At 38.0% G+C, this 27467-nt stretch overlaps 1 protein-coding gene across 2 annotated transcripts; it reads right to left on the minus strand.

The window, feature by feature from the left end:
* Positions 1–24689: 24689 nt before the first annotated feature.
* On the minus strand, positions 24690–27135 carry LOC132797917 (uncharacterized). Of its 2 annotated transcripts, XM_060809669.1 has the most exons (4): positions 26599–27135; positions 25357–25853; positions 24910–25296; positions 24690–24854 (listed from the first exon to the last, which is right to left on the minus strand). In XM_060809669.1, exons 2-4 carry the CDS (start codon positions 25464–25466, stop codon positions 24713–24715), a joined length of 639 nt encoding a protein of 212 aa, XP_060665652.1. In that variant the 5' UTR covers positions 25467–25853; positions 26599–27135; the 3' UTR covers positions 24690–24712. The 2 variants fall into 2 exon arrangements, with proteins under 2 accessions (XP_060665652.1, XP_060665653.1); XM_060809670.1 differs by lacking the exons at positions 24690–24854; positions 24910–25296; positions 25357–25853 and adding an exon at positions 25986–26473.
* Positions 27136–27467: the final 332 nt, after the last annotated feature.

Consider the following 27467-nt stretch of genomic DNA (forward strand, 5'->3'; position numbering starts at 1 on the left):
ACAAGTAAGAAAGCTACAGTCGACTGTGCTCGACTGTGAGATTCCCGCTACCCATTTTTAATAAAAGCAAAATATTACGGTATCATTTTCAAAATATACCGAATATACTGCAAAAATACTAAAAATATACCAAATGGTATATTTGGTATATCGATATAGTACACCGTTCAAAATATAACATAGACGGCACAAAACACCAGATTATCGGCCAAAGCAACTAAGACCCCTAGTAAGTAGGCGCTTTTGCCCATACAAAAGTATTTCTTTAATAACTTCCACAATTTTTATCTCATCGTAACCAAATTTTCAGGAATCATAACTACTATAGTAATTATTGTATATACCAAAATTCGCAACTCTAGTTTTAAAATTAGGCTTGTTACTCGATTTTTTTGATTTGCGGGGGCGGGAGTGGGCGTGGCAAAAATTTGAAACAAACTTGATCTGCGTGCAAACATAACAAATGCTGTCGAAAAAAAATTATAGTCTCTGAGATCTAGGTGTTCATACGGACAGACACACAGACGGACAGACGGACATGGCTATATCGTCTCGGCTGTTGACGCTGATCAAGAATATATATACTTTATAGGGTCGGAGATGCCTCCTTCTACCTGTTACATACATTTCCTGCCGGCACAAAGTTGTAATACCCTTCTACCCTATGGGTAGCGGGTATAAAAATATCGTATCAGTGATATATCGTTTTTCAAAAATTTATCAAATTGATAAAAATATTGATCACCCAAAAATATCGATATATCAAGTATTTTTAAAATATATACATATATAAATTTAAATTAACCAAAATTTAACTCCAAAATTATTTTTTTAACGATTTTAAAAACACACGTTGTGTTACATGAAGGTCCGTCATGCGGCTTCGGGTGTCACATACCACACATTTTATGGCAGACGCCAACCTCTCTGATGGTACTGAACTACCTGGCGTAATAAGGTAGCCCAATGCCAGCTTTGATAGCCTTGGCAATGTCTTCTTTTGAGAGTTCCAAAATGATATTGGGTCGCTGTCCCATAAAGTGAAGGGAAGATGTACGATTTCGAGACAAGCAGAAAATCGTGCGCTGCAGATAGGTAACAGATAGTCCTATACAAACAGGCACCGCATGATTTGACCTGCATGCGTCATAAACTTAAACGATATAAGATAAGGTTATCCTACTTTACAACTGTCCAGACTAATAAACTATGAGATAACTATTGATTATAAGGCTACCCATTGTAAACTATAAACAGATAATAATTAGACCTAAACAAACATTAGTTCTTAAGATATTGTATATATAAACCCTGCATATTCCACAATAAAATCAGTACTTAACGAAAACTCGTGGTGTTAACTTCTCCGAGCTCAATTTGTTTCAAGTACAGATTGCGGCAACGAAATTGTTACTGGTATCAAGAACCGGTGGCAGACAAAAAAACAAACTTTTCAGCTAACATATTAACATTTGGTGACCCCCGACTTCTGGACACAGGATCAATTTGGAGAATCCTACACGTATAATTGGTCAACTGAGCGACCAATTTCAAAAACCAACAACTGATCAACTTGGCGATCTTGGACATCACTGGATAGTCAACTTGGCAGCAACAAAGGAGGAGAAAATCAAGCTCCATAGCCGTAATATTTAAAAGTATACCTTGACCGCCTATTTGGTTGTGAGTAGAGGCACAACCTGTCAAAGCGACAAAACAAAATACCTCCAACGGGTCAGGTATTACTTTAAATAAAAAATGGCATCATCGAATATCAGCGCATTGCTGGACAGACAATTAATAACAGGCGAAGAGATCCAAACCGTAATAAGGAATTACAAAAAGGACTCGCCTGAGCGAAAACAACAGCATGACTACTTCCAAAAACGCATTGAGAAGTTAGTTAATCTGTGGGAAACATTTTCTAAAGAGGATTCAAATATAAAAAGTTAAACAGAAGGTGCTAAAATTGAGCACAATTACTTTAAAAATAACTACTTCAATCAAATAAGGGATTTGGTTGTATCCTACAAAGGAGAATTTAATAAACAATTATCCACAATACAAATGGATACTGGATCGGTTACTTCCAGTGAAGAAGAATCAGAACTGGGGCCAATGATTCGTGAACAAAGGGTTCTGCTGGATAGCTTGGAACGCATCATGAACAAAATGACGAATGAAACTCGTCAAAGATTTACGCCAATCATAAATCAGTATTGGAATAAGATAACAACTATCCACATAGAAATTTATAAAAAATTTGAGGATCCTGCAAAACTTGGATATATCGACCAGAGATATCTAGCAGCTGAAGACGCCGTCATAGGAGTCCAAACTATGACATGTGAAGAAAGTATCTCTCGTCCTGCCAACATACCCCAAATGCATGCCTCATTGCCGTTGCCGAAGGTTGAAATTCCCAAATTTGATGGGGATTATTTAAAATGGCTACAATTTCATGACATCTTCAAGAAAATGATTCATGAAGCATCATTACCCATCATTCAAAAGATGTGGTACTTAAAAACTAGCATCACTGGAGAGGCTGAGCGTTTAATACGCCATCTCTCCTTAACCGAAGGAAATTATGCAACAGCATGGAATATGCTACAAGAGCGTTTTAGCAACAAAAGAGTGCTAAGTAATGCATTAATACAAAAAAAAAATGGACCAACCATCAATAACAAATGATGGCAAGTCTATAAAGGCAATGCATGATAATATCAAAAAAACATTATCTGCACTAAACAACATTGGAATTCTAACTGAAAACTGGGATCCAATACTGTTATGTAGTTTGACAAGGAAATTGGATCGTCAAACTCATATGTTATATGAACAGTCAGTTGTAGACTCAAAGAAGCTGCAGAAACTGGATCAGTTTTTGACCTTCTTGGAACATTGGAGGCTATCGGCAGTGATAAGATAAATCACACCAAAAAAGGCACATGCGCTCAGATTGGTACAGAATATACATGCTATTTCTGTAACAAAACCAATCACATTATATACAAGTGCAATGAATTTTTGAAGAAAACAGCAGCTGAACGATTAGGAATGTCAGAAGAAAAATATTTTTAAATGCGATAAAAGGCATAACACTCTTTTACATTTGGAATCGAAGCCTGAATCCAAAACAGCAGCATCAGCAAGTGGAGTACAAACCAATTATGTACTTTTAGCCACTGCTCGAGTAATTATTGAAGGCAATAATGAACAAATGGCCGAATTCAGAGCCTTACTTGACTCAGGTTCTCAAGTCAATGTAATCTCTGAAAGAGCATTAAATATATTAGCTCTCAACGTTAAAAAATCAGAGCTACAAATAAATGGAATTGGTGGACGAACAAAAACATCGAAGGCACGTGTTAATGTTATGCTCAAATCACAGCATAACAATTTCAACTCTCGATTGGAGGCTATTGTATTGCCTCACATTGTTGCAGATCAGCCAAGACAGTCAATTGATATTGCTCGTTGGAAACTTCCAAAGCATATTGAATTGGCAGATCCTAAATTTGACAAAGCAGGAAAGATTGATCTACTCTTAGGAGTAGAACACTACTACGACATAATGCAGGACAAGCATTTATCGTTGGGTAAAGGACTACCAAGATTACAGAAAACCAAACTAGGATGGATTGTGGCTGGAAAATTAAAACATAATTCATCAAGATCAACTACTTTTGCAGCTCTAACGGAAGAAGATAAGGTAGACCAACAAATTACGAAATTTTGGGAACTGGATTTGTTCTCAACCGATACACCATGTCTATCACCACTGGAGAAACAATGTGAAATGCACTTTCTCCAGCACATTCAGACTGCAATTGATAAGAAACCGATTGTTAGTCTCCCATTCATGAATAATGCTTCAGCCCTGGGGGAAAGTCGTGATCTTGCGACACGACGATTCCTTTCCTTGGAAAAACGGCTATTGCGAGATCCACAAACTAAGGCAAGTTATGTGGATTTCATGAAAGAATATGAAGCTCTTGGGCATATGAAGGAGATGCACACAAATGAAATAAGAAAAGCACGGTACTTCATACCACATCACTGTGTGCTCAAACCTGAAAGTGCAACAACCAAATTAAGAGTGGTTTCGATGCATCTGCAGTTACTTCGTCAGGAAAATCGCTCAACGACTTACTGCACAAAGGACCTACGGTCCAAAACTCTATATGTTCAATTTTGCTGCGATTTAGGACTCACAAATATGTTTTCACGGCGGACATAGAGAAAATGTACCGTCAAATCTGGATAAATCCCGAAGACCAATATTTCCAAACAATTGTTTGGCGCAATGATCCATCTGAGGATTTGCGATACTACAGATTAAAAAACGGTTACCTATGGAACAAAAGCTGCACCATATTTAGCCACAAAATGCTTGTAGCACATAGCACAAAAAGGCAGAAAGGAATACCCTAATGGAGGAGACTTCATATGAGGACTACACGATTGAGACCCTCGGAATCACCTGGACACATAGCTTGCAAATAACTGTTAACCGTTTTTTTTCTTACGCTCTGTTCGCGAGAACAACCGAAATAAAGCATGACGTTTCGGTTTCTCTCTGAGCAGTAGACTTTGTTTCTCTTTGTTTCGGTTGAATGCATTACGATGAGCCGATCATGAAACTCTCGTTTACTGAACATCGCTCAATGAGAGATTCGAGTGACGCTCGCGCAGAGAGACTCATTAAAAGACCGATTGACTGAAAAAGTCAGCGAAAAAAGTCTTTTCAATAATTTGTTTTCGTTTCGTTGCACAGTGGTACGTTGTGTCCTATTTTAGCATGCAATTTTCACGAAAAAACTTTTTGAAATATTAAAAGTGAATTTTTCATATTTCAAACCAATATTTCGATTATTTTGAATTTTTAATTATAAAAAATTCATGCACAAAAATTCACGTCCCGTTTCTAATAAATTCGATGAACCAATGTTCACAAGCATGATTCAAGCCTAGTGACGCGTAGAACCCACGAAACCTGACATATGTACATGTGCAAAAGACTTTTTGAATCGTCGATCGCGAGCAAACGGTCCCAGAATGAGCAGAGCAAACGAAAACAGAAAAAACTGTACTTCGACTGAGCGCGAGCAAAATTTGTATACGAGCAATTCAATCGGTTGCTCTCAGACTTTTTTGCTCAAAGTCTCAGTGACGAACACTTATTTTGAGACCGCACGAATCGGTTAACAGTTATTTGCAAGCTATGCCTGGACACAAACGACAGATCATCTTTGTGGGAAAACGGAGATAGCAACAAAGGCCAACATATCAAGACGAGATGTTGTGTCTGAAATCTTTAGGACGTAATGAAAGCAAAAATTTTCATGCAACACCTCACAAAGGAGGGTTATGGGTACAAAGACGATCTGCCGGCTCATCTTCAGGAGAAATGGAAACGCTACAGAGAGGAGTAAAGGTTCTGAACACCATAAAAGTACCACGTCATGTCTACTTAGTGAAAACACCTGTGACGGCAGAAATCCACACATTTGTTGATGCCTCGGAGAAAGCATATGGAGCTGCTGTATACATCCGAGCAACATATAAGGACAAGCGAAGAACGATCCAGATATTATGTGCAAAATCTCACTTAGCACCAATAAATACAATAACGCTACCGCGTCTGGAACTTAAGGCTGCTGTATTAGGAGCACAGTTTACTTCCAAAATAAAGGAAGACTTGGCCGTGAAAAATGCATCCACATATTACTGGTCTGATTCACGGATTGTACTGTCATGGATTAATTGCTCAGCATCCATTCGAGACAAATTCGTTGCCACTAGAGTTGCAATAATACATGAGCTATCTATACCAAAACAGTGGAGACATGTTGCATAAGAACACAATGCAGCAGATGTCCTCTCCAGAGGAATAACGGCTTCAAAATTCACGGAACATGCCATGTGGTTCTACGGCCCTATGTTCCTACATGGTTCATCATCCACATGGCCGGCTCCTTTTATTGCTACCAACGAGGAACTAATAATAATGAATCCTCCAAAGGTTAGTCAATCATCCGTGATGACTATCACAAAAGAGGAGGACATAATATACACAATACAACATAATAATTCATTTAACAAGCTACCCAGAGTATTAGCTTACATGATGCGCTTCCGACGTAACAAGAAATACATAAGCCACACCATTGAGTTTGAAGAAATAATGGAAGCCCGAAAAATTGTTTTCCGCAACATTCAAAATATCGACTTCAAAGATGACATCAAACATCTCAAGAGGCAAAGGGAGACACTAAAAGGCAGTTCAATCAACTCACTATCACCATTCTTAGATCAGAATGGAATTTTGCGGGTAGGAGGTCGACTGGAGGCGGCAAATATATCATTCGACTCCAAACATCCGATACTTCTGCCATACAACGAGCCTGTTGTGAAGATGATTCTTGCGCAAATACACAAGGACAACATGCATTGCGGACCTCAGGCTCTATTGACTACATCAAGGCAGCAATTCTGGATCCTTAAAGAAAAAAACTATGGCTAGAAGCACGGTAAAAGCCTGTGTCAAGTGCACTAAAGCTAAGCCAAAATTAATGGAGCAGATCATGGGAAATCTGCCACCACTTAGGGTAACGCAAGCTCGACCATTTTTCAACTCTGGCGTCGATTATTGTGGACCATTTAAAATCCACTACAAAGTGAGAGGAAAGAAGCCTAGCTTACATTGCCATATTCTGCTGTTTCGCGACTAAAGCTGTACATCTAGAACTGGTTAGCGATCTCACAACAGAGGCATTCTTGGCAGCACTTCGTCGTTTCATTGCTCGGCGAGGGAAATGCTAAACTCTTCACTGCGACAACGCAACAAATTTTGTGGGAGCAAAAAAACAAGTTGCAGGAGTTACAGGAGGCTATATTCTCCGATAATGCGAAAACCCAAATTCTCCAGGATTGCAACAACAAGGGAGTTCAATTTAAATTCATCCCACCTCGTGCACCACACTTCGGAGGATTATGGGAAGCTGCAGTAAAGTCGGCAAAACATTTATTACTAAAAAATGTGACCACAGCCGATCTTACTTATGAAGAACTGGAAACAGTTATAGTCGAAATAGAGGCCATATTGAACTCTCGACCATTTACACCACTGTCCGATGACCCAAATGACGTTACAGCACTAACGCCTGGACACTTCCTAATTGGATAGCCGCTAACTGCACAAGCTGATTGTGAACCATCGCAGCAACCAAAAACGTTAGGTAATCGATGGCAGGCCGTTTCAAAACTGAAACATGCATTCTGGAAACAATGGTCGCAGGATTATCTACAACAGTTGCAGCAACGTCAAAAATGGAGAAGATCCTCAGCAAACATAAAGGAAGGCACTTTAGTATTAATAAAGGAAGACAATGTTCCTGTATTACAATGGCCCATGGGAAGAATTGTTCAAGTCTTCTACGGGAAGGACAACTTTGCACGAGTGGTTGAAGTTAAAACGACCAAAGGGATCTTTAAACGTTAGATTCAACATGTTGCTCCACTCTTTAATGAAGAAGAACCCACTGACAAACATCCAATTGAAGAAGATGAAGTGGAAGAAGAAAACAAAGCAGTTGAAGACCGCCAGCTGAGGAAAAGGAAACAACCAAATCACGCTTCGATAACCACTGCTATGATTGTCATGGTATTATTACTACCATTAGCCTGGGCCCAATTCAAATAACTCAGTTTGGATCAAAACCAGGAATATTTTTATTTGGTACAACCCAATTAGCAGTGGGTGACTGGACCATAGTGGCTTACTTCGATCTCAAGCCATATTGGAGTGACATGGCTACATTTTCAAAAGGAACAACAAAAATTGGTCAAATGTGCGATACACGAGTTAACAACAATATTCACACAACAGAAGGTGGCTAAGTGCATCGACACCCGAAATGCACTCAGCCAATTCTGCAAGCTCTGCAAAGTCTGCAGAACATCCGCCACATGCCCTGGGTCAGCACATCGATCGTGGGACACTTGCGCAACGCGGGATCGCAAGCAGCAGCGAGTGCCACATGCCCTGTGTCAGCACAATATCCATCGTGGGACACTTGCGCAACCAGCGCCAACGCGGGATCGTCAGCAGCGACGGCAGCAGCGGTAGCGGCAGCGAGGTTTCATTATAAGAATTAGAATTGATTTAAGTCAGTTCCATTTTTGCAACACAATAAAACAAATCGCTTTTTTTTAATAAAACAAAGTCAACGATTTGTTAATTGGCGCCTGAGCAGGGACCAAGTGAAATAAAATAAACAGAAGACTTTCGCGTCGCGTACCAGTGCCTTAAGTAGCCACACAGTGTAACTCGCTATAAGTGCCTTTATAAAAGCCACGACGTGAGTGCGATTCATAAGGAATAAAATCTATTCCTCGCGATTGAACTGTACGATTTCGCTTGGTCAAAAGTAACCGCCGACAAAGTCTGTAGTACCCGTTCGCAGACAACCGCGCAATTCAAAGTGTCACTAAGGATCCCCAGTAGCCGTTGCACCGCCGCGCCGCCGCACAGCAATAGGAGGAAAAGGAGCCATCCGAAGGACCAGCGTGGGATAGATTCGCCGGATGTATCTTATCTTGTAAGCGTAGAATTTAAGAAATTAAAGCCCATTGAAAATCAAGAAAGTGAAAATAATTAAACAAATATTAAAAATTTAAACAAACACAGTAAAAGTGAAAACAAAAATTACACAAACATAGAAATCGAAGCCAAATTATATGAAAAAAAGTAAAACTATTACAAAAAAATAAAACACTGCAAACGCAGTATAACTTATTCCAATCCTACGATTCCTAAGGGACCCTCTAGGATAGAAGGAACAAACCAGCTACTGGTTTAAAAAAAAAGAAAACAAAATTAGAAAACGAATTCAGAAAAAATTTATAAGAAATATTAAAGAGTTTTAAAAAAAAAGGTTTCTATATCGCTTAAAATTTTGCCGTTCGAATTTCAAATTAAAACACAAAATAATCTTTAAAAAAGTGGTCCGCTTAAAATCAACCAGTGTTTTGCATTGTCCGAATTGAAAAGCCTTATCCAATAGACAATGCCTGATTCTTTCAACAGCCATGAATAACCTCGATTTAGCCGGTAGTTCCCGATCAGGAAGGAATGAACCAACCGCCACCAGCACTCCGGTAGCTAGTCCAGAATTAAGAGAAGTTATACTCGCACTGATCAAAGAAACACTCCCATCAGAGTCAACAGCTCATGGCCATGATCACTTTAGTGACATACCTTATGTGAGTCCTGTAGCAGGTCATGACCAAGACAAAGTCCCAGATGTTTGTAAATTGATTAAGGAGTTTTCGGGAGATAGAAAAAGAATGTTGATCGAATAGTAGGCATGTTCGAGGGGCAAGAAAATTCACACAGATTTTATCTGGTTACTCTGGCCATTCGAACTAAGGTAGTTGGCGAAGCCGAAACTGTCCTTGAATCTTATAACACCCCACTAAACTGGAAGGCAATTTCGAAATGCCTTACAGCACATTATGCAGACAAAAGAGACTTGAAGACTCTTGAGTATCAGATGTCCTCATTAAAGCAGGGATATTTGACCATACATGAATTTTACCAGGCAATCTATCACAATCTGTCACTGATCTTGAACCAGATCGGAGCAACGGAGGAATCTTCGGAAGCAGTAAGAGCATTTACAAGCGTGTATCGCGGAAAAGCTCTAGACATTTTTGTGAGAGGTCTCAATGGAGATTTACAAAGACATATTGGTATTAAGGAACCAAGAGATCTAAGCCATGCCCTACATCTCTGTACTTTACTCGAAAACCAAGAGCATAGAAATATGTTCGCACCTAGATCTAGACAAATGCCACCAAGTCTACCACCGAGACAATCTTTACCAACTAGCCACAAAATATCCAATAACAATCAAACCAATTGGAGGAGCTTTGACCCTAGACTTTATTACCATCTCCACCACATCTATATCAGACATATAGGCAACAACCACAAATGGGACAAGGGCCTTATCAGACACAGCGCCCGCTTCAAGTCACCAATCCGATTCCACCTCCTCGTCCAACTGGACCAAAGCCAGAGCCTAAGCCAGTACCAATGGAAGTAGATCCATCCATTAGGTCGAATAGGATAAATTATATGAATCGTCCAAATAACAATTTTGCGGGAAAAAGACCACAGCCGCCTTCACAAGCAAACCAGCCTCTTAAGTATCAAAGGCAATTCCATGTATCCACTGGAAAAGCCGAACAATTCGCGGATAATGAGTATCCGTCTCCTTATCCTGAAGAGACATCCGAACAAGACTATTACGAAGCTTGGGAACAAAATGGATCAATTAATCCATATGAAGAGGATGATCAGACCAATGAGGGCCACGTTTTAGAGACAGTCGATACTTCCGATATCCATTTTTTAGATTGAACAGTTCTTCGTTGCCTTACTTCAATTGTGCTACGAGGGACGGGAAAATTGTCAAATTTTTAATTGACACCGGTTCTAATCAAAACTATATTCAGACAAATCTAATACAGAATCCGAAACTTAACGAAAAGCCATTTTTTGCAAATTCCGTTGGAGGGCAAACTAAGATTACACACCACACTCACATTAGTCTATTCAATTGTCCTGATCACCCAATTAAATTCTTCTTATTACCCACTCTTAAAACATTCCATGGTATCTTGGGTAATGATACACTGAAAAAACTCGATGCGGTGATCGACGTAAAGAATGATATTCTGGTTATAAAAGGTAATTATAAAGTAAAGATAAAGCAATTGGCAACCCAGACAGTAAATCATATTAAAATCCGAACAGAACACATGACCGTATGTCAAAAAGACATACTCAATCAAATAGTTAAAAAACATACTGAACTATTTTCGGAACCTGACGCGGTACAAGGACAAATTAGAACAAATACAGATCTACCAGCTCATAGCAGACATTATCCATACCCAGCCTCTCTAAGACCAGAAGTCGAGAAACAAATCAATCAGTTGCTCGATGATGGCATAATAAGACCTTCACGGTCACCCTATAATGCCCCAGTATGGATAGTACCAAAAAAAGCAGATTCATCTGGTGAAAAGAAATACAGACTTGTTATAGATTATAGAAAACTTAATGCTATAACAATATCGGATCGATACCCAATTCCAGAGATTGGCGAAATCATCGCTCAATTGGGTAGAAATAAATATTTTACAGTGCTCGATCTGAAAAGCGGTTTTCACCAAATCCCGCTTTATCCAAAAGATATAGAGAAGACAGCGTTTTCAGTAAACGGTGGAAAGTTCGAATTCACCAGACTTCCGTTTGGCTTAAAGAACTCTCCATCTATTTTCCAAAGAGCTCTCGATGACATCTTACGAGAACATATCGGAACAAGATGCTATGTCTATATCGACGAAATAATAATTTTTAGTAAATCTGAAGATGAACACACCCAAGATCTCGATAAAGTATTCTCCACATTAGCCGAAGCAAATATGAAAGTACAAATCGATAAGTGTGAATTCTTTAGAAATGAAGTTGATTTCCTCGGCTTCACTATTTCTAATAACGGGGTAAAAGCAAACAAAGAAAAAGTCAAGGCTATTAATAATTTTCCGGTACCAAAGACCTTAAAGGATTTGAGATCCTTTCTAGGGCTATCAAGTTATTACAGACGTTTTATTCGCGACTACGCCAAATTAGCAAAGCCACTCACAACCCTACTCAGAGGAGAGAATGGTCGTTCTTCAAAAATATCTCTCATAAAGTAAACATAGTCTTTGACCAGAATTGTAAAATCGCATTCGAAAAAATTAAGAATACTTTAGTTTCGCAAGATGTAATTCTTGCATACCCAGATTTCACAAAAGAATTTCAGCTCACAACAGATGCTTCAAATTACGCAATAGGCGCAGTACTAGAGCAGAATGGTAGACCGATCACTTTTATTTCGCGTACACTAACTAGCACTGAAGAAAATTATGCCACGAATGAAAAAGAAATGTTGGCCATAGTATGGGCTCTTCAAAGTCTACGCATGTACCTTTACGGTACGTCTAAAGTTATAATATTCACTGATCATCAACCATTAACTTTTGCATTAAGCAACAAAAATCATAATGGTAAACTCAAAAGGTGGAAAAGCTACCTCGAAGAGTACAATCACGAACTCAGATACAAACCAGGAACCTCCAACGTAGTGGCAGATGCCCTATCTAGAAATCCTCCAGGTGCTCAGATAAATAGCACCACAGCTACCATTCATAGCGACGAGAGTTCATCGCACAATCTTATACCTTGTGCAAATATCCCAATTAACGTATTCAAAAACCAATTATTATTACTGACTTCAGATAAGGAATCTTACGAATTCGAATTACCATTTTCACAGTACCATCGTCATACAATAAAGAAAAGAGTGTACTCTGAAGAAGACCTGATAAAAATCTTAAAAGAAAGACTTGACCCAAAGATTGTAAACGGTTTGCTTACTTCTGAAAGAATAATGGGAAAAATTCAAAATATTTACCCTTTTCATTTCAGTAGCTATAAAGTAAGATACACACAAACCCAAGTAGAGGATATTCCTTTAGAATCTGACCAGAATGGGATCATCGTTAAAGAGCATGTTCGAGCTCATAGAAACCCAATCGAAAACAAAATCCAAATTCTCAGCAAATTTTTTTTCCCAGGTTTAACAAAGAAAGTAATGGCTATTGCCAAGCAGTGCGAAACTTGCAAACTTTCTAAGTATGATAGGCATCCTCAACATGGGGAAATCCAACCAACTCCAATACCTACTTACCCTGGAGAAATTATCCATATAGATCTATACACTACACAGAAAACTTTAGTACTTACTGCCATAGATAAATTTTCAAAATACGCTCAGATTAAAATAGTAAAATCAAGAGCTGCCGAAGATCTAAAAATGATGGCATTTGGCATGCCAAAGTTAGTCGTCATGGACAACGAAAAGGCTCTAAACGCAGCGTCAATCAAGTTCTTATTAAAAGAACAACTTAAAGTAGAAGTCTTCACGACCCCACCGTATGCTTCCACAAGCAACGGTCAAATAGAAAGATTTCATTCAACTATGACCGAAATCTTGAGGTGTCTTAAACGAAACGAGTCGACAGCCCTTTTTGAGGACTTGATCTTTAAAACAGTAAAAGAATATAACCACTCAATCCACTCAACAACGAAAAAGAAACCTATAGAAATATTTTTTGGCAATCAATTTAATTCAAACCCAATAGAACTCGAACGCTTAAGAAATCAGATTAGTATCTTATCACAATCTGAAACGAAACCCTATAAGAAAATATGAAAAAGGCGAAACCATTTTTATTAAAATTGACAAAAGACTAGGGTCCAAAATAACCCCTAGATATCGAAAAGAGATCGTAGCTAAAGACAACAATACAACAGTGAAAACTCAATCAGGAAAAATTGTTCATAAAAATAATATAAAAACGTAATTTTGTCCACAGGTTTTTTTTGCCATTATGCTACGGATTGGCAACCGTATTAGATTACTCACACTCACAGCTAATCCCGATAAAAACAGGAATCGCCGCAATCCAGGAGAGTACATTTAAAATAATCCATGTTTTCGACATAAAAGAATACGAAGAAATGACCTCAAAACTAGAAGAGTCATTAAAGAACGTTAGCTACTCTCATCAATTATATCCATACTTAGAATATGAACTAAATATAATTAAAAACGAGTTACGTAGGTTAAGACCGAACAAACGAAAAATTAGATCCATAGATGCTTTAGGAACAGCATGGAAATGGCTGGCCGGTACACCGGACAGAAGTGATCATGAAATTCTAATAGCAAAATTGAACGAACAACTAGAAAATAACAATAGACAGGTAATCATCAATAAAAAATTAACTGCAGGAATAAATGAAATAAGTCGCGTAACAAACTCAATATTAAAACACACTATAGACACTAATGATATTAAAGAAAATTTTGTATCAATTTTAAAATACAAACTTTAACTTCTAAAAAATGACTTAAACAATCTAGTAAATGCAATAAGCTGGGCTAAAACCAACACTGTAAACTCAATTATATTATCAGAAATCGAAGTAAATAAAATAGAAGAAATATTAAGTAATGAAGAAGGAATGTTTATCAATATAGAAGAATTACTCGAATTTGCTAAAATAAAGATAACAACAAACGGCAATAGTATGCTCTATATGGTAAACATACCCCTAGTAGGAACACAACCATGTAACTCTATGATAATTAAAGCAGTTAAGCAAGACAATGTAATAAATGACATAAAATATGAAAACATAATAATTTGTAACAAAACTATTTACGCTATAATACAAGAATGTGAAACATTTAGTGATAAGACAATTTGTAATAAAAATAATGTTATTAATCTTAGTAACGACTCCTGCATAGCACCGCTACTTCAAAATAGAAAACCACACTGCAAAGCCATCAACAATCAATACATCCCAAATCATCAGGAGATAGTGACCGGCACCATCCTTCTCAACAGCTTCAAAGGCAACATTAAAATCGACAAGGAAGAAATGGAGCTAGAAGGAACTTATCTAATACAGTTCCAAAACTCTACAGTCTACATCAACGAAGACAAGTACGAGTCAATAGAAGCAAAATACGCAGAAGCAACCCCCCCACTTTTCCAATTAATGGCCGAAAAGACGTTAACAGAAGAGGTTCTTTCGCTACAAATGCTGAAAGAAATCAACATCAATAACACTCGGAAACTGGATACGCTAAGAAGTGAGAGCTTTAAGGCAAACTCTATCAGCTTCGGACGTTTTGGTATCTTAGTTATAACATTCATCATAATGGCCATATGGATATGGAAGCTGAAATCCGCTCCAGAATTACAGAAGGCCACACAAGCACAAGAAGTCGAAACTCCAAGCAATGGAACGCGAAAACGCTTCTACATTGCGTCCGAGGACGTCCGCGCTTAAAGGGGGGAGGAGTTAACAACAATGTTCACACAACAGAAGGTGGCTAAGTGCATCGACACCCGAAATGCACTCAGCCAATTCTGCAAGCTCTGCAAAGTCTGCAGAACATCCGCCACATGCCCTGGGTCAGCACATCGATCGTGGGACACTTGCGCATCGCGGGATCGCAAGCAGCAGCGAGTGCCACATGCCCTGTGTCAGCACAATATCCATCGTGGGACACTTGCGCAACCAGCGCCAACGCGGGATCGTCAGCAGCGACGGCAGCAGCGGTAGCGGCAGCGAGGATTCATTATAAGAATTAGAATTGATTTAAGTCAGTTCCATTTTTGCAACACAATAAAACAAATCGCTTTTTTTTTTTAATAAAACAAAGTCAACGATTTGTTAATTCACGTAATGACGCCCGCTCATGTGAAGGAATGTACCAATACTTCCGACACATAGAGAATGAACTCATCATGGAAAATATGCTATTGGCCAAATCACGGAAAGTTCGAGCACCATTGGACATCGTGGGAAACATTGCAAGCAGTCTATTTGGTGTATTAGATTCTCAATATGCACAAGACATGTCGAAAACAATATCGAAGGTCAAGGACAATGAAGATCATCTTTTGGAGCTATTACAAAACCAAACATCCTTAGTTGATTCAACAATAAACGTAGTGAAACGAGATGAAATTGCATACGCAAAACGACTCAACCTAAAAAATGTGAATGCAATAGTTAAAGATAATTATCACTGGTAAATCACACTGTCATCACAACTTACGTTGCTCGCTACTAATCTACAACGAATGCAGAATAAAATCATCAAAGTGTTAACAGACGTGCGTCACAACACTATTAGTCCACTTCTATTATCACCACGACAACTAAAGGAGCAATGTGATCAAATACGGGATCATTTGAAGCCTGATCAAATGCTACCTGTTAGCCAAGAAAACATACTCATGGCATACAAAATGATGCAAGCTGAAGGTACCATAGTAGATAATCATGTGATTATAAAAATAACAGTACCATTGTTATCGGCACAGGTATTGGACATATACAAATTAATACCGATCCCAGCTGCAAATGTATATGGATTTCATCTGTTTAAAATTAAAACACCATTCATTGCTATTAACAACTATCGAGATAAGTTTGTTGATATGTCGACGGAAGACGTAGCAAATTGTCATCCAAGATCGATAAATGATTTCATTTGTCACAGCAAGCAATCAATGTTCTCTACAGAAATGAGCTGCGAAATGCAACTATTCCATAGTAAAACAGACACTTCATGCCATCTGGAAAACACAAATAAAACGTTCATTTGGCAAGAGATGCATAAAAAGAATCAATGGATATTTGCGACAAGGACGCCAATAAAACTCTTAGCGGTTTGCACCGATGGAACATCAGATATCTGGTTACGCAACACAGGGCTACTGACAGCAAAAGCAATAACAGTAATCAGTCAAACTGGTATAGAAACATCGACGTTCACCTCATACGCCCGTTTTGGAGAAATCGATGGTAACAATACAACGATTAATATGACATCCAGGAAAACAAATAAATTTGGCTATACGGAACTACTGGATCTTCAACGGGATCTTGTACCAAACCGAAGACTCCGACTACCACTTAGACTTGAGACGATCAAGCATCACCACATCGCAATGTACATCAGCCTAACATTCATCATAATAATATTGACCATTCACTGGGTAAAAAAATGGTACAAAAGAGACAAGAGACCACAGCAAGTCCAGGTACCAGCGGTGGCAATGAGGAAAACCGATACGACTTCGAATCCGCCGTTCACCATTAACATCGAGGATTGTTAAAACTGCGTTCAACGGCCGGGAGGATGTACGATTTCGAGACAAGCAGAAAATCGTGCGCTGCAGATAGGTAACAGATAGTCCTATACAAACAGGCACCGCTGCGTATTTACGACCAGCACGCATGATTTGACCTGCATGCGTCATAAATTTAAACGATATAAGATAAGGTTATCCTACTTTACAACTGTCCAGACTAATAAACTATGAGATAACTATTGATTATAAGGCTACCCATTGTAAACTATAAACAGATAATAATTAGACCTAAACAAACATTAGTTATTAAGATATTGAATATATAAACCCTGCATATTCCACAATAAAATCAGTACTTAACGAAAACTCGTGGTATTCACTTCTCCGAGCTCAATTTGTTTCAAGTACAGATTGCGGCAACGAAATTGTTACTGGTATCAAGAACCGGTGGCAGACAAAAAAAAACAAACTTTTCACCTAACATATTAACAGAAGACTCAAAAACAATTTGATCTCCTGGTTTTCCGTTACTTCCCAAAGGTTCAAGCGTAGCAATGGACCTGATATGCGCCTCCAGAAATCCTTCATTTTTAGAACAGGCTTCTTCTGGTACGTTATCATTTGCAGGGCGCACTAAGTCCTGTAAATAAATGGTATTCTAATTTAGTAACAAAATTTTTTAATAAAAATAAAAATATATTGTTTAAGTAAACTATTTTAGGTTTCGTATTATTTTATAAAACATTAAAGAGTAACTAAGAAGTATTCCATAACAGTGTTAATGTGGGTTAAAACTTAATTTTACGTACTTCTTCAATATTTTTGTTTTCAGACGTTTCAAAAGTAATGTCCTTGACAGCTTCAAGGGCTGTGAGAGGAGAAAGATAAACTTTCTTAAATCTCGGATCCAACAAAGACGATTTGACAAGAATTTTGTTGTTCTGCAAAAATTTAAATCGTTTAGCTGCTTCCTTCCTTAGTTAAAATTCCTTCGGCCGACTCTAGTTGTATTTTGCGAATTTTGTCCATCAACAGTGATATACATATGTAAGTGGGATTACCATGCTCACGGTTACGTAACTTTCGCCACTTATTTTTTCTGTCGCATCTTTAAATGGGGTAAGTAGATCACGGAAATCTTGACAAATTCGCAATTCTGAAGCCGTTAGCATCTCCGGCAATCCTTTTACAGTTGTTGATCTATTAATTAGGACTATCGCTACTTTATTCGAAATACTTAAGAACGAAATAAGCATGTCCAGGCAGGAGTTCCGCCTTGTGTCCACACTTTGCACGAGAGTTTTAATGCGACCATCAGCTGTGCCTTCGTCGGCCTGTAGTTTCCGCAACATCGCAGCTGAACTGTGCTTGAAATGAGTAACAATTTTCTTCACTTTATCCAAAACGTTTGAAAAATATGATATGTTTTTTACTACGTCGTCGACTACGAAATGAATGGTATGAGCGAAACATGAAATGTGTTTGCCACTTCCCAAAAATAAATTTGAGGCCGCCTTCATGTTGTTTGCGTTATCTGTAGTTAAAGTCCGCCACTTCGAGCACTCGATATCAAATTCGTTACACACCTTCTTCAGTAAGACACATATATACTCGCTAGTATGTGACTGCATTAAATGAAAAGTAATATTTAAATTAATTTTTTTTTCCCCTGACAACATTTTTATACCCGCTACCCATAGGGTAGAAGGGTATTATAACTTTGTGCCGGCAATGTATGTAACAGGTAGAACGAGGCATTTCCGACCCTATAAAGTATATATATTCTTGATCAGCGTCAACAGCCGAGACGATATACCCATGTCCATCTGTCCGTCTGTGTGTCTGTCCGTCCGTTCGTATGAAACACTGGATCTCAGAGACTATAAGAGATAGAGCTATAATGCAGATCAAGTTTGTTTCAAAATTTTGCCACGCCCACTTTCGCCCCCACAAATCAAAAAAAATCGAATAACAAGCATAAATTTAAAGCTAGAGTTGCGAAGAGTATTCATTGTCATATACTCTATCGATTTTTTTTTATAAAAATAAATACTTATATCATGTTATTTTTTTCCCCTGATATATCGAATATCGCGATTTGTTTTTTATATATTTTTAATATTTCCTAATTGGTCACTTTGATTTGACTTAACTTCCTGTAAAGATGAGCGCGGCAAAAAGTTTTTTTTGTCTGATATTTAATGAAAATATCACAGCTCTTTTCAATTTTTGTAATGGACCCATACAGTAAACAAAAAAAGAAAACAACAATAAAATTTTAAAACTTAAAATAACTCCAAAAATTAATAAGACGTTAGAATTAGAATTTAAATATTTAGGCGCGCATAGTCGTAAGTTAGAGATGTGGGTGACAGTGGAGAGTTACAGCGTTGTAAGTGACAGATGCAAATTCACCATGTGGTGAATTTCGTTCTCACTGGGCTGGTTAAGATCTGCACTATCAAGGTTAGATCTTTTTTCTATCAAGATCGCAAAGGGAGCAGACGCCTTTGAATATTCTGTGAAGGAAAAATTATATCCACCCAGAAGTCCCAAAAGTATTAAGGCCTCGTGGCCAAGAAGATAAAAAATTTCTTAATCGTGGATAATCTTATCCATCCCCGCCGCTTTTGCCACAAAAAGCTGGCATTGACCTCATACTTCAAAGTGCCGTCCAGGCAAGGTAATTATTATAAAAATAGAGAAAAAAATAATTAGTTGCGAAAATTTCATAAAAAAAATTGTTTAAAATCAGGTGTCCACATATATAACACAAAAAAAAAGAATAATCTTTGCTACCAGCCAACTGGCTCAGGAGGCGACAGACAGCAGCAGCAGGGAGCATACAACAACACGGGGGAGGAAACAAATTCAATAAAATAAATAATTAAATAACAAGTTATAAAAAAATAGAAGTGCAAGCGAGTGCCAATCGCTAAGAAAATGAGCCAACAATTGCGGCTGAATATCAGTTTAAAATAAATAAAATACTGAAAGCCCAACACCATATTAACAAAGTAAAAAAAAAAAATAGTAATCGAAAGCATAAAAAAGTATTTGTAAACAAAGTGAGCAAAAGAGCAGAAAAGGAAAAAAAACTGAAGCAGCGAGATAGACATTGTGTGTGTGTGTGTAAAAATAATAAGTGAAAAAAATTAACAGACAATACACTCGACAGAACATTTTTTGTTGTTTTTTTTTTCTGTGCCTAATAACGTAAAAACCAAATTGTCGTATCAAGTGCAGACAAATCATAAATTGGTGAAAGAATAAAAATAATTAAAATTTAACCAAAAACAACAACACCACATCGTCGAGTGAGTGAATAAAGAAAGTCGCAAGACGTTAGCTACCACATCGGTAACATTTTTGTGTTGGCCAGTGTAGCCGCGCTGTGATTGCCGGCGGCTTGCGCACTTTTCTTTTCATTTATTAACCTATCCTTTTTATGTATTTGCCTTGATTTGCGATGACAAGTGCATCAGTTAACTCATCTGCCTAGTCCAGAGATTAATAAAGACAAAAACAAAGAAAAAGTAGAAATGAGTTAACTGATTGCCTTTTCATTGATATTCGTATATTTTATTGCCATGTATCGCTATTGCGATTTCTTTTTTCAGGCGCGGAGAAAGAAAATAAGAATAAATGTTTTGTTGAGTGTATTTTGCAATAGTATTTAAATGAAAACAAAACGAATACAATATATGTATAATACATTCAGTGAAAATTAACAATAAAAAACCACACAATGATATTAAACTGCTTAGTGAAATAAAATAATACAAAACTGTACCAATAAAGTTGTTCTCAAACCTACTTGCTCTCAAACGTACTCGATCTAACATCTAGTTGTTCGCAAACCTACTGCTCTACCATTTAGTTGTTCTCAAACCTTGTTGCTATAACCTAGTTGTTCTCAAACCTCGTTGCTGAGAGCATAAATATGAAACATGAAATATGAAACAGAAATTAATAAATAATTACAACTAAAATAAAATATTATAAAATGTATAATTTAAAATTGTAGACACCATTGAAAAATGCAGTAGCCCAAACACATTAAAAATTCTAAATACTTGAACGATTTTCTTATACATATTTACGGCCACTCATACTTATACTATATACTTGTACACATATTCTCATAATACTAAGTTATAATCTAGTTTATTTTGCAAAATATAGATACATTCTGTTAAAATAACTATTCATTATTATGCATATACTGAAATTCCGTTTATTTCTGCTTGATTAATTAAACTTTATAATGATGATGGAATACAAAGTTTTCTTTTCTGATGACATGGGAGCATAAGAAGGGGTAAATAATAAGCTGCGTTTGGGGTCTTCCCTTAAAAATACATTAGAAGACTATGGCTGGGTGGGTAGCGAACAAGGAGAACCATCAACACCTCCGTCCTCTCCATTTAGGTACACTGCTATTCTTGTGAGTTTTCTTTTCAGTTTTCAAATTAGTTTGTTAATTTGGCCATAGTTTGCTTGGTTTTGTTTTAGGCATGTATGCCTTTTGTTGTATTCGCATGAGGATCGTTTCATGCATAAGAGCTAAGGGTTCAAAGGGTTCCGCTCGGCTGGTGATGATGATCGAGGAGCCGCACACGTAAATAGGAAAAACGGCGGTGTGGCGGCGCTGCATGCTGCAAGTAATTCTGGCACCCAACAAGGGGCTGATATTACCAGAATTTGGAATTTGGCCCAACAACGTGGGACAGATATTACATTTTCCAAAGATTTCGCAGCGCTCCGCTTCAGCGTTGAGAACCTTGATTGACACTGTCTCTGCGATAGGTTGTCGATAGGTGATGATAAGAAGATTGCAAATGCAATCCTTATTCACCTGGTCATGTACAAAGTTGATGCAATGACAAAAAAGAAGTGGGATGAGCAGCTAGATTACACGAAGATTTTATTATGGAGTGAGTGTGAAACTGTGCTTAATCGTTGATATCAGCACTTGTCAGCTGAGAATTCGACAAAGTCTGATAGTCAAGCCATTTCCGCTAAACAGCTTAATAAAAGCTCTTTTTCGTGTATAAGTCTAAAAGATAAGATTGATCATAAGACCCAAATATGCGAATATTGCAATTCCGAAGAGCATTCCATCGTGAGTTGTTCGATGTTTGCTGCCTTGGCAGTTAAACAGAGATTTGACTATGCGAAAACAACTGCATTATGCATAAATTGTCTTCGGAAGGGTCACAAAAAAGTGTCGTGTGTGCAGCCGTTCACATCATACTACAAATAGTAGAGCCCCCGAGTCTCCGCTGTTGAGCCTTATTATCCATCCACTTAGCATGCGATGCATGCGACCGTGTCGGATAAAGTGATCCTGGCCACAGCAGTCACAAAAATTAAGACGAATTCAGGCGATTTCGTCCTAGCTCGAGCTTTGCTGGATTCTGGGTCACAAATTAATTTTGTGACCGAGGAACTAGCTCAGCGACTGCATTTGCGTAGAGAAGACTCATGCATCAGCTTGCTTGGCATTGGTGAATCCAATTCTCATGTTAAGAAAAAGATACACACTGTGGTGAAGTCGCGAGTTGGCTGCAATGAGTACGCGATCGATTTATGGATCCTCAAATCGATCTCCGGATATCAGCCAGATCACACTGTAAATGTCAATGGCTGGAAGATACCTGACAATCTTCAGCTAGCGTATCCCTATTTCTTCAAACCGCAGAAAATTGATCTTATCGGCGTTGAAACATTCTTTGACCTATTGTCCGGTGGCCAAATCAAGCAGTGTCCAATCTTCCAAAAGACAAGCCTTGGGTGGATTGTCTCGGGGCGGTACACTCCTGGTGGAAAATCTCACCAGAAGATGATTGTCAATCTGAGCTATCAGGAAGAAAGTTTGAGCTCGATTGACAAGACCTTGCTGAAGTTTTCGACTGTTGAAGATGTGCGCTCTCCCTCCAAAGTCCTTTCCGCTGAACAACAAAGTTGCGAAGATCATTTCACGAATAATGTAAAAAGATTGCCGTCTGGTCGTTTCGAAGTAAGACTGCCGTTTAAATCAGATTCGCACCAGCTTAGGTGCTCATTTGAAGTTGCTAAACGGCGGTATTTTTCGTTTGAAAAACGCTTAACTCGAGATCCCGAGTTAAAGCGAATGTACTTGGAATTTATGGAAGAATATGTAGAGATGGGCCACATATCCGAAGTCAGTCACATCCTTCCAGGTACTCCACATTGTTATACCGCACGAATGTGTATTACTTCAAGAAGAGCTGTTTTCGACTCTGCTTCGTTTTCGACTGCATAAATATGCATTAACGGCCGACATCAAAAAGATGTACCGCCTAGTTATGGTGCACTAGGCAGATCGAAACTATAAGCTCATAGTGTAGAGAAAGGACCCATCAGACTCGTTGAGGTTATTCAGATTAAATACTGTAACATATGGCAATGCGCCAGCGCCATTTTTTGCCATACTGTGTTTGTCCAGCTGAGCGAGAGGAACATTCTCTCCGTGACATCGCGGCTATTCGATCCGCTTGGCCTATTTAGTTCCTTAATTATAAAAGCAAATATACTGCTTCAAGAGCTCTGGCTTCAAAATTTGGAGTGGGACGAATCCATACCATTGAGTTTGGATTCATCGTGGCAGCAATTGAAGTCAAATTTGACGCAATTGCAAAACATAAAAGTGCCACGATATTTGTTCACGGAACCTACGTCACCGATAGAGATACATGGCTTCGCCGACGCCTCATTAAGAGCGTATGGGGCGTTGTAAAATATCATTACTAACCTCTAAATCAATCCCCTCAAGACTAAGGCTCTTCCTAGACTTGAGTTGTGTACGGCTCACCTTCTTGCAAAACTCTGCCACCGCATCCGAAGGTTGATCCGATCATCAATTGAGCGGACGGTTCTTTATTCAGATTCGGAAATCACTCTTCATTGGATTCGGTCACACCCTTCCTCTCTCGCGACATTCGTGTCGAATCGAGTGGCGGAGATTCAAGATTGGTCAGAGAGCGTGGAATGACGTCATGTTCCAACTAAGCAGAACCCCGCAGACATTGTATTGAGAGGTTGCGATGTGACTGAACTGTGCGCGAGTTATGTATGTACTCAGAGCTTTCGTTCTCTTCGTTTCACATCTAACAAGAGAGAGAGAGAGATCACATGCTCTCTCAATCACGTACTAAACATAGAAAAGCTTTTGAACTCACTTGTAGAGCAGATGCGAGCAAGAACGCTACTGCAAATAAACTGAAGTCATAAAAAATAAAGTGAATTTATAAAAAAATAAATAAAACATTAATTTTATTTAAAAACTAAGTTAACATAACTCTGTTAACCCACTTAAGTGCAGTGTTGAGTGAATTGGTACCTTGTGCAAAAGACACATAACCTGAAAACACACGTTTTGTTAAAACATACCGGCTAGAGAAAAGAAAAAGACTCGCAAGTGTGTACAGAAAAAAAAAGGAAGAAAAGAAAAAGACTCGCAAAAGTATGTAGAGAAAAAAAAAGGAAGAAAAGAAAAAGACTCGCAAAAGTGTGTTCAGAAAGAAAGAAAAAAAAAAGGAAGAAAAGAAAAGAAAAAGACTGTCAAAAGTGTGCACAAAAAGAGAAACAGAGAAGAAAAAGACCAACAAAGTATCTGGAGCAACTTTTTTTTCTGTGCAGCGTGCCGGCATTTCGAAACTGTACTGATATTTGTATGTATATGTGATTGTATGTATAAATCACCAATTGCACACACCAGCAGTGTTGCCAGGTCTTGAACAAAAAATAATGTCAGATTTACGAAAAAAACTAGCTGAAAATAGCAAATTTGTTTGTAAAAATGGCTTAAAAAATGGCTAACATTTTGTTACCCCAAAAAATAACCAAATTCCCCAAAATAACCAAAAAATTGAATTTTAATTTAAATGTCCAATAATGATTTTATTAAATCTACATCTTCACTGTCTTCATTGTTATATTTCTCATTTTCGGCCATCATTTTTAAAAATTTCGTTGGCACTTCATAATCGTGGCAGCATTTTCCATTTCTGCGCAGGCCGTATCTATAAAGAGGAATATTAATAATGCTGCTTTAAAAACTTAAGTAAATGGAAATACCTTATTTTTAAAATTGAATTTAGTGTTTTTATATGTAACCTGTTTCTGAGGTTACTTTTTACTATGTTCATTTGACTGAACACACGCTCTACCTCAGCATTTGACCAAGGCAAACAGAGTAGCCTTATAGCAAACAGCGCTAAGGACTTGAAAGGGTTGTTGTCACCTGAGTCCCTAAAGCTCAGCACTTCTGCCCAAAATTTGACAGTGTCCTCCTTGTTCTCCCAGTAAAATAAATGGATCTTTCCGTATTGCGTTAGGATATCGCTTATATTTTCCACATTGAGCTGCTCCAAGAAATCTTCAATTTTCTCTTTTTGAGCTCTCAAAATCCTATCAACAGAAAAAACATTTATTTTTTCCAGCGTTTCGAAGTTCTTCGGCAATCTAAAATTAAAACAAAATCGTTAATATCTCGGACGTCAATATCATAAATACCTAACTTACCTGGCTCTTAGCTGTTGGACCAACTCCACAACGAAACGCACACTTCGTTCGAATTTCAACTTCGATCTGCTCCTGAAGTTGTAAGGACTTAATTTTTTTTTCAAAGTCATACCCCAAGCTTAGATTAGTTTCAACCATACATTTGAAATCAAATTTCAAAATGTCGATATCACAGCTTGGTGGTATAATTAAGGCCTTCAACGATTTGATTGTTGCTATTAAATCTTTCAAAAGTTTTGTAGCATTTGAATTTCTGCTTTGAAAGTTTTTGTTTAAGCGCTGCATTTCCACTATATCGGCTTCAAAAACAATAAGTAAAGGCAATTTACTTCGTCACTGTACAGTTCGTGCAAGATTTTGGCTTTGTGACAGTTTTCCTGGAGTGAAGCTATGGAAAAATGCAATTTTAGCTCAGTCCACTGATCAACAATCCTGGTCACCGCCAGCTCAATTGAAAGCCATCTAGTCTCGCAGACTCTAGGGATTTTCAAGGGCAACTAAGGATAAGATTTCAGATAAAGAAAACAGTTTAAATCGAATCACACATAAATCAAACATTTATACATATTAAGAACAGGTTACAGCAGCTATAAATTGATATTAAAATTTAAGTAAGTTAGTTTGGACAATCACGATCGCAGGACACAAAAGAACGAAACATTTGGACGAACACAATTCGAAATTAAAGTAAAATATTCAGGCTAGTACCTTGTCATCGTTTATGCATTGATATATTTTTTTTATAATTGATTTGTCGCATAGAGCTTTTAGAAAACCAAGAGTAAGTATCATGGATTAAAAATTCCAACTGATCTGGCAAACATTTGGCGCAAGCATGATTGACTGACAGCTGTACCGAATGACAGACACATTTGATCAAAATAAGCGATGGAGCTCGATTGAGCTCGGTATAAACGCTTCTCTTTACTCCAGTCATAACGCTTGCATTGTCAGTGCCAATTCCAACCATTTTATTAATATTTATCGTCAATCGAACGAGCTCCTGTCTAACACCTTCGGCTATCGAAACAGCATCTTCGGATTCGATGGGAATAAGGCTTAAAAAAAATAGATACAATTGCGCCACATTTTACAATGAAGTAATTTATGGCAACACCTATGTACATATAAATATACAATAATTAACAATTAAACAGAAAAGAACACAATAATTTTAATACAGAAGACCAGAGTGTCACCCATACTTGTAATCAGCATATGTACATATATTAACATGCTTACCAACTAGCTTTGTTACGCTGACATCTGTAGATTCATCCAGGAGCAGGCTATAATTCGAATCACCAATGTCTGCAGTTAAGTCTTCATCGAAGTGCTGCGCCAAAACGTTGTTAATAATGCTTGTGCACTTTGTTCGGCCAAGCCTTATTTTTGCAGCAGAAGGACACGCGCCAAAATTATGCACACACAATCTGCTGAGGTGGTCTATTTGTGCAATAGCAGTGTGCTCTGCTATAAATAGGCACAACGCTGCTTCCTGCTCTGTTTGCTTCGTAGCCATCCGAGAGAACGAAATTTTGTTGGTTTGACTGAAGCAACTCGATGCCGAAATGTGCTTCTTCGTCTCAGCATGAGCCCTTAAATCGAATATTTTCGCTTTAATACTGCATTTGCAGTAGCTACAGTAAGCTTTTGACAAATCCGTCTCATCCTTCCGGATCCAGGCCTTGAACTCACTAGCCTGCATCCAAGCATCGCGAAACTTTTGCGTATAAAGCACTTTAGGCATTTTTGCATCACTTTTTTTGCGTCACTTAATGTACACCACAAACTAGAGATAAAACACACAAAGCAGTGATGGTCAAAAGTAGAAATCACTGTTCGATAAGTATTTTCACTCAAGTCACTTAGAGTATTTTCGCTGTAACTGGTAATTTTCACAGACCTAAATCACGGGTTCGAGAAAATTGCCGAAAATAGCTGAAGTTTATTTTAAAGTAGCTAGATTTATAGCTAGTAGCAATTTCTTAATTTTTCTAGCATTCGGCCTTTCAAAATGGCTAGAACTAGCCATAAAATTGCTAAACTGGCAACACTGCACACCAGCATCTCAGAGCGAACTCATTCAGTTCATAAGTGGTTCGATGACA

Source organism: Drosophila nasuta, unplaced genomic scaffold (assembly GCF_023558535.2).
Source record: "Drosophila nasuta strain 15112-1781.00 unplaced genomic scaffold, ASM2355853v1 ctg32_pilon, whole genome shotgun sequence".
NCBI classification, from domain to species: Eukaryota; Metazoa; Arthropoda; class Insecta; order Diptera; family Drosophilidae; genus Drosophila; species Drosophila nasuta.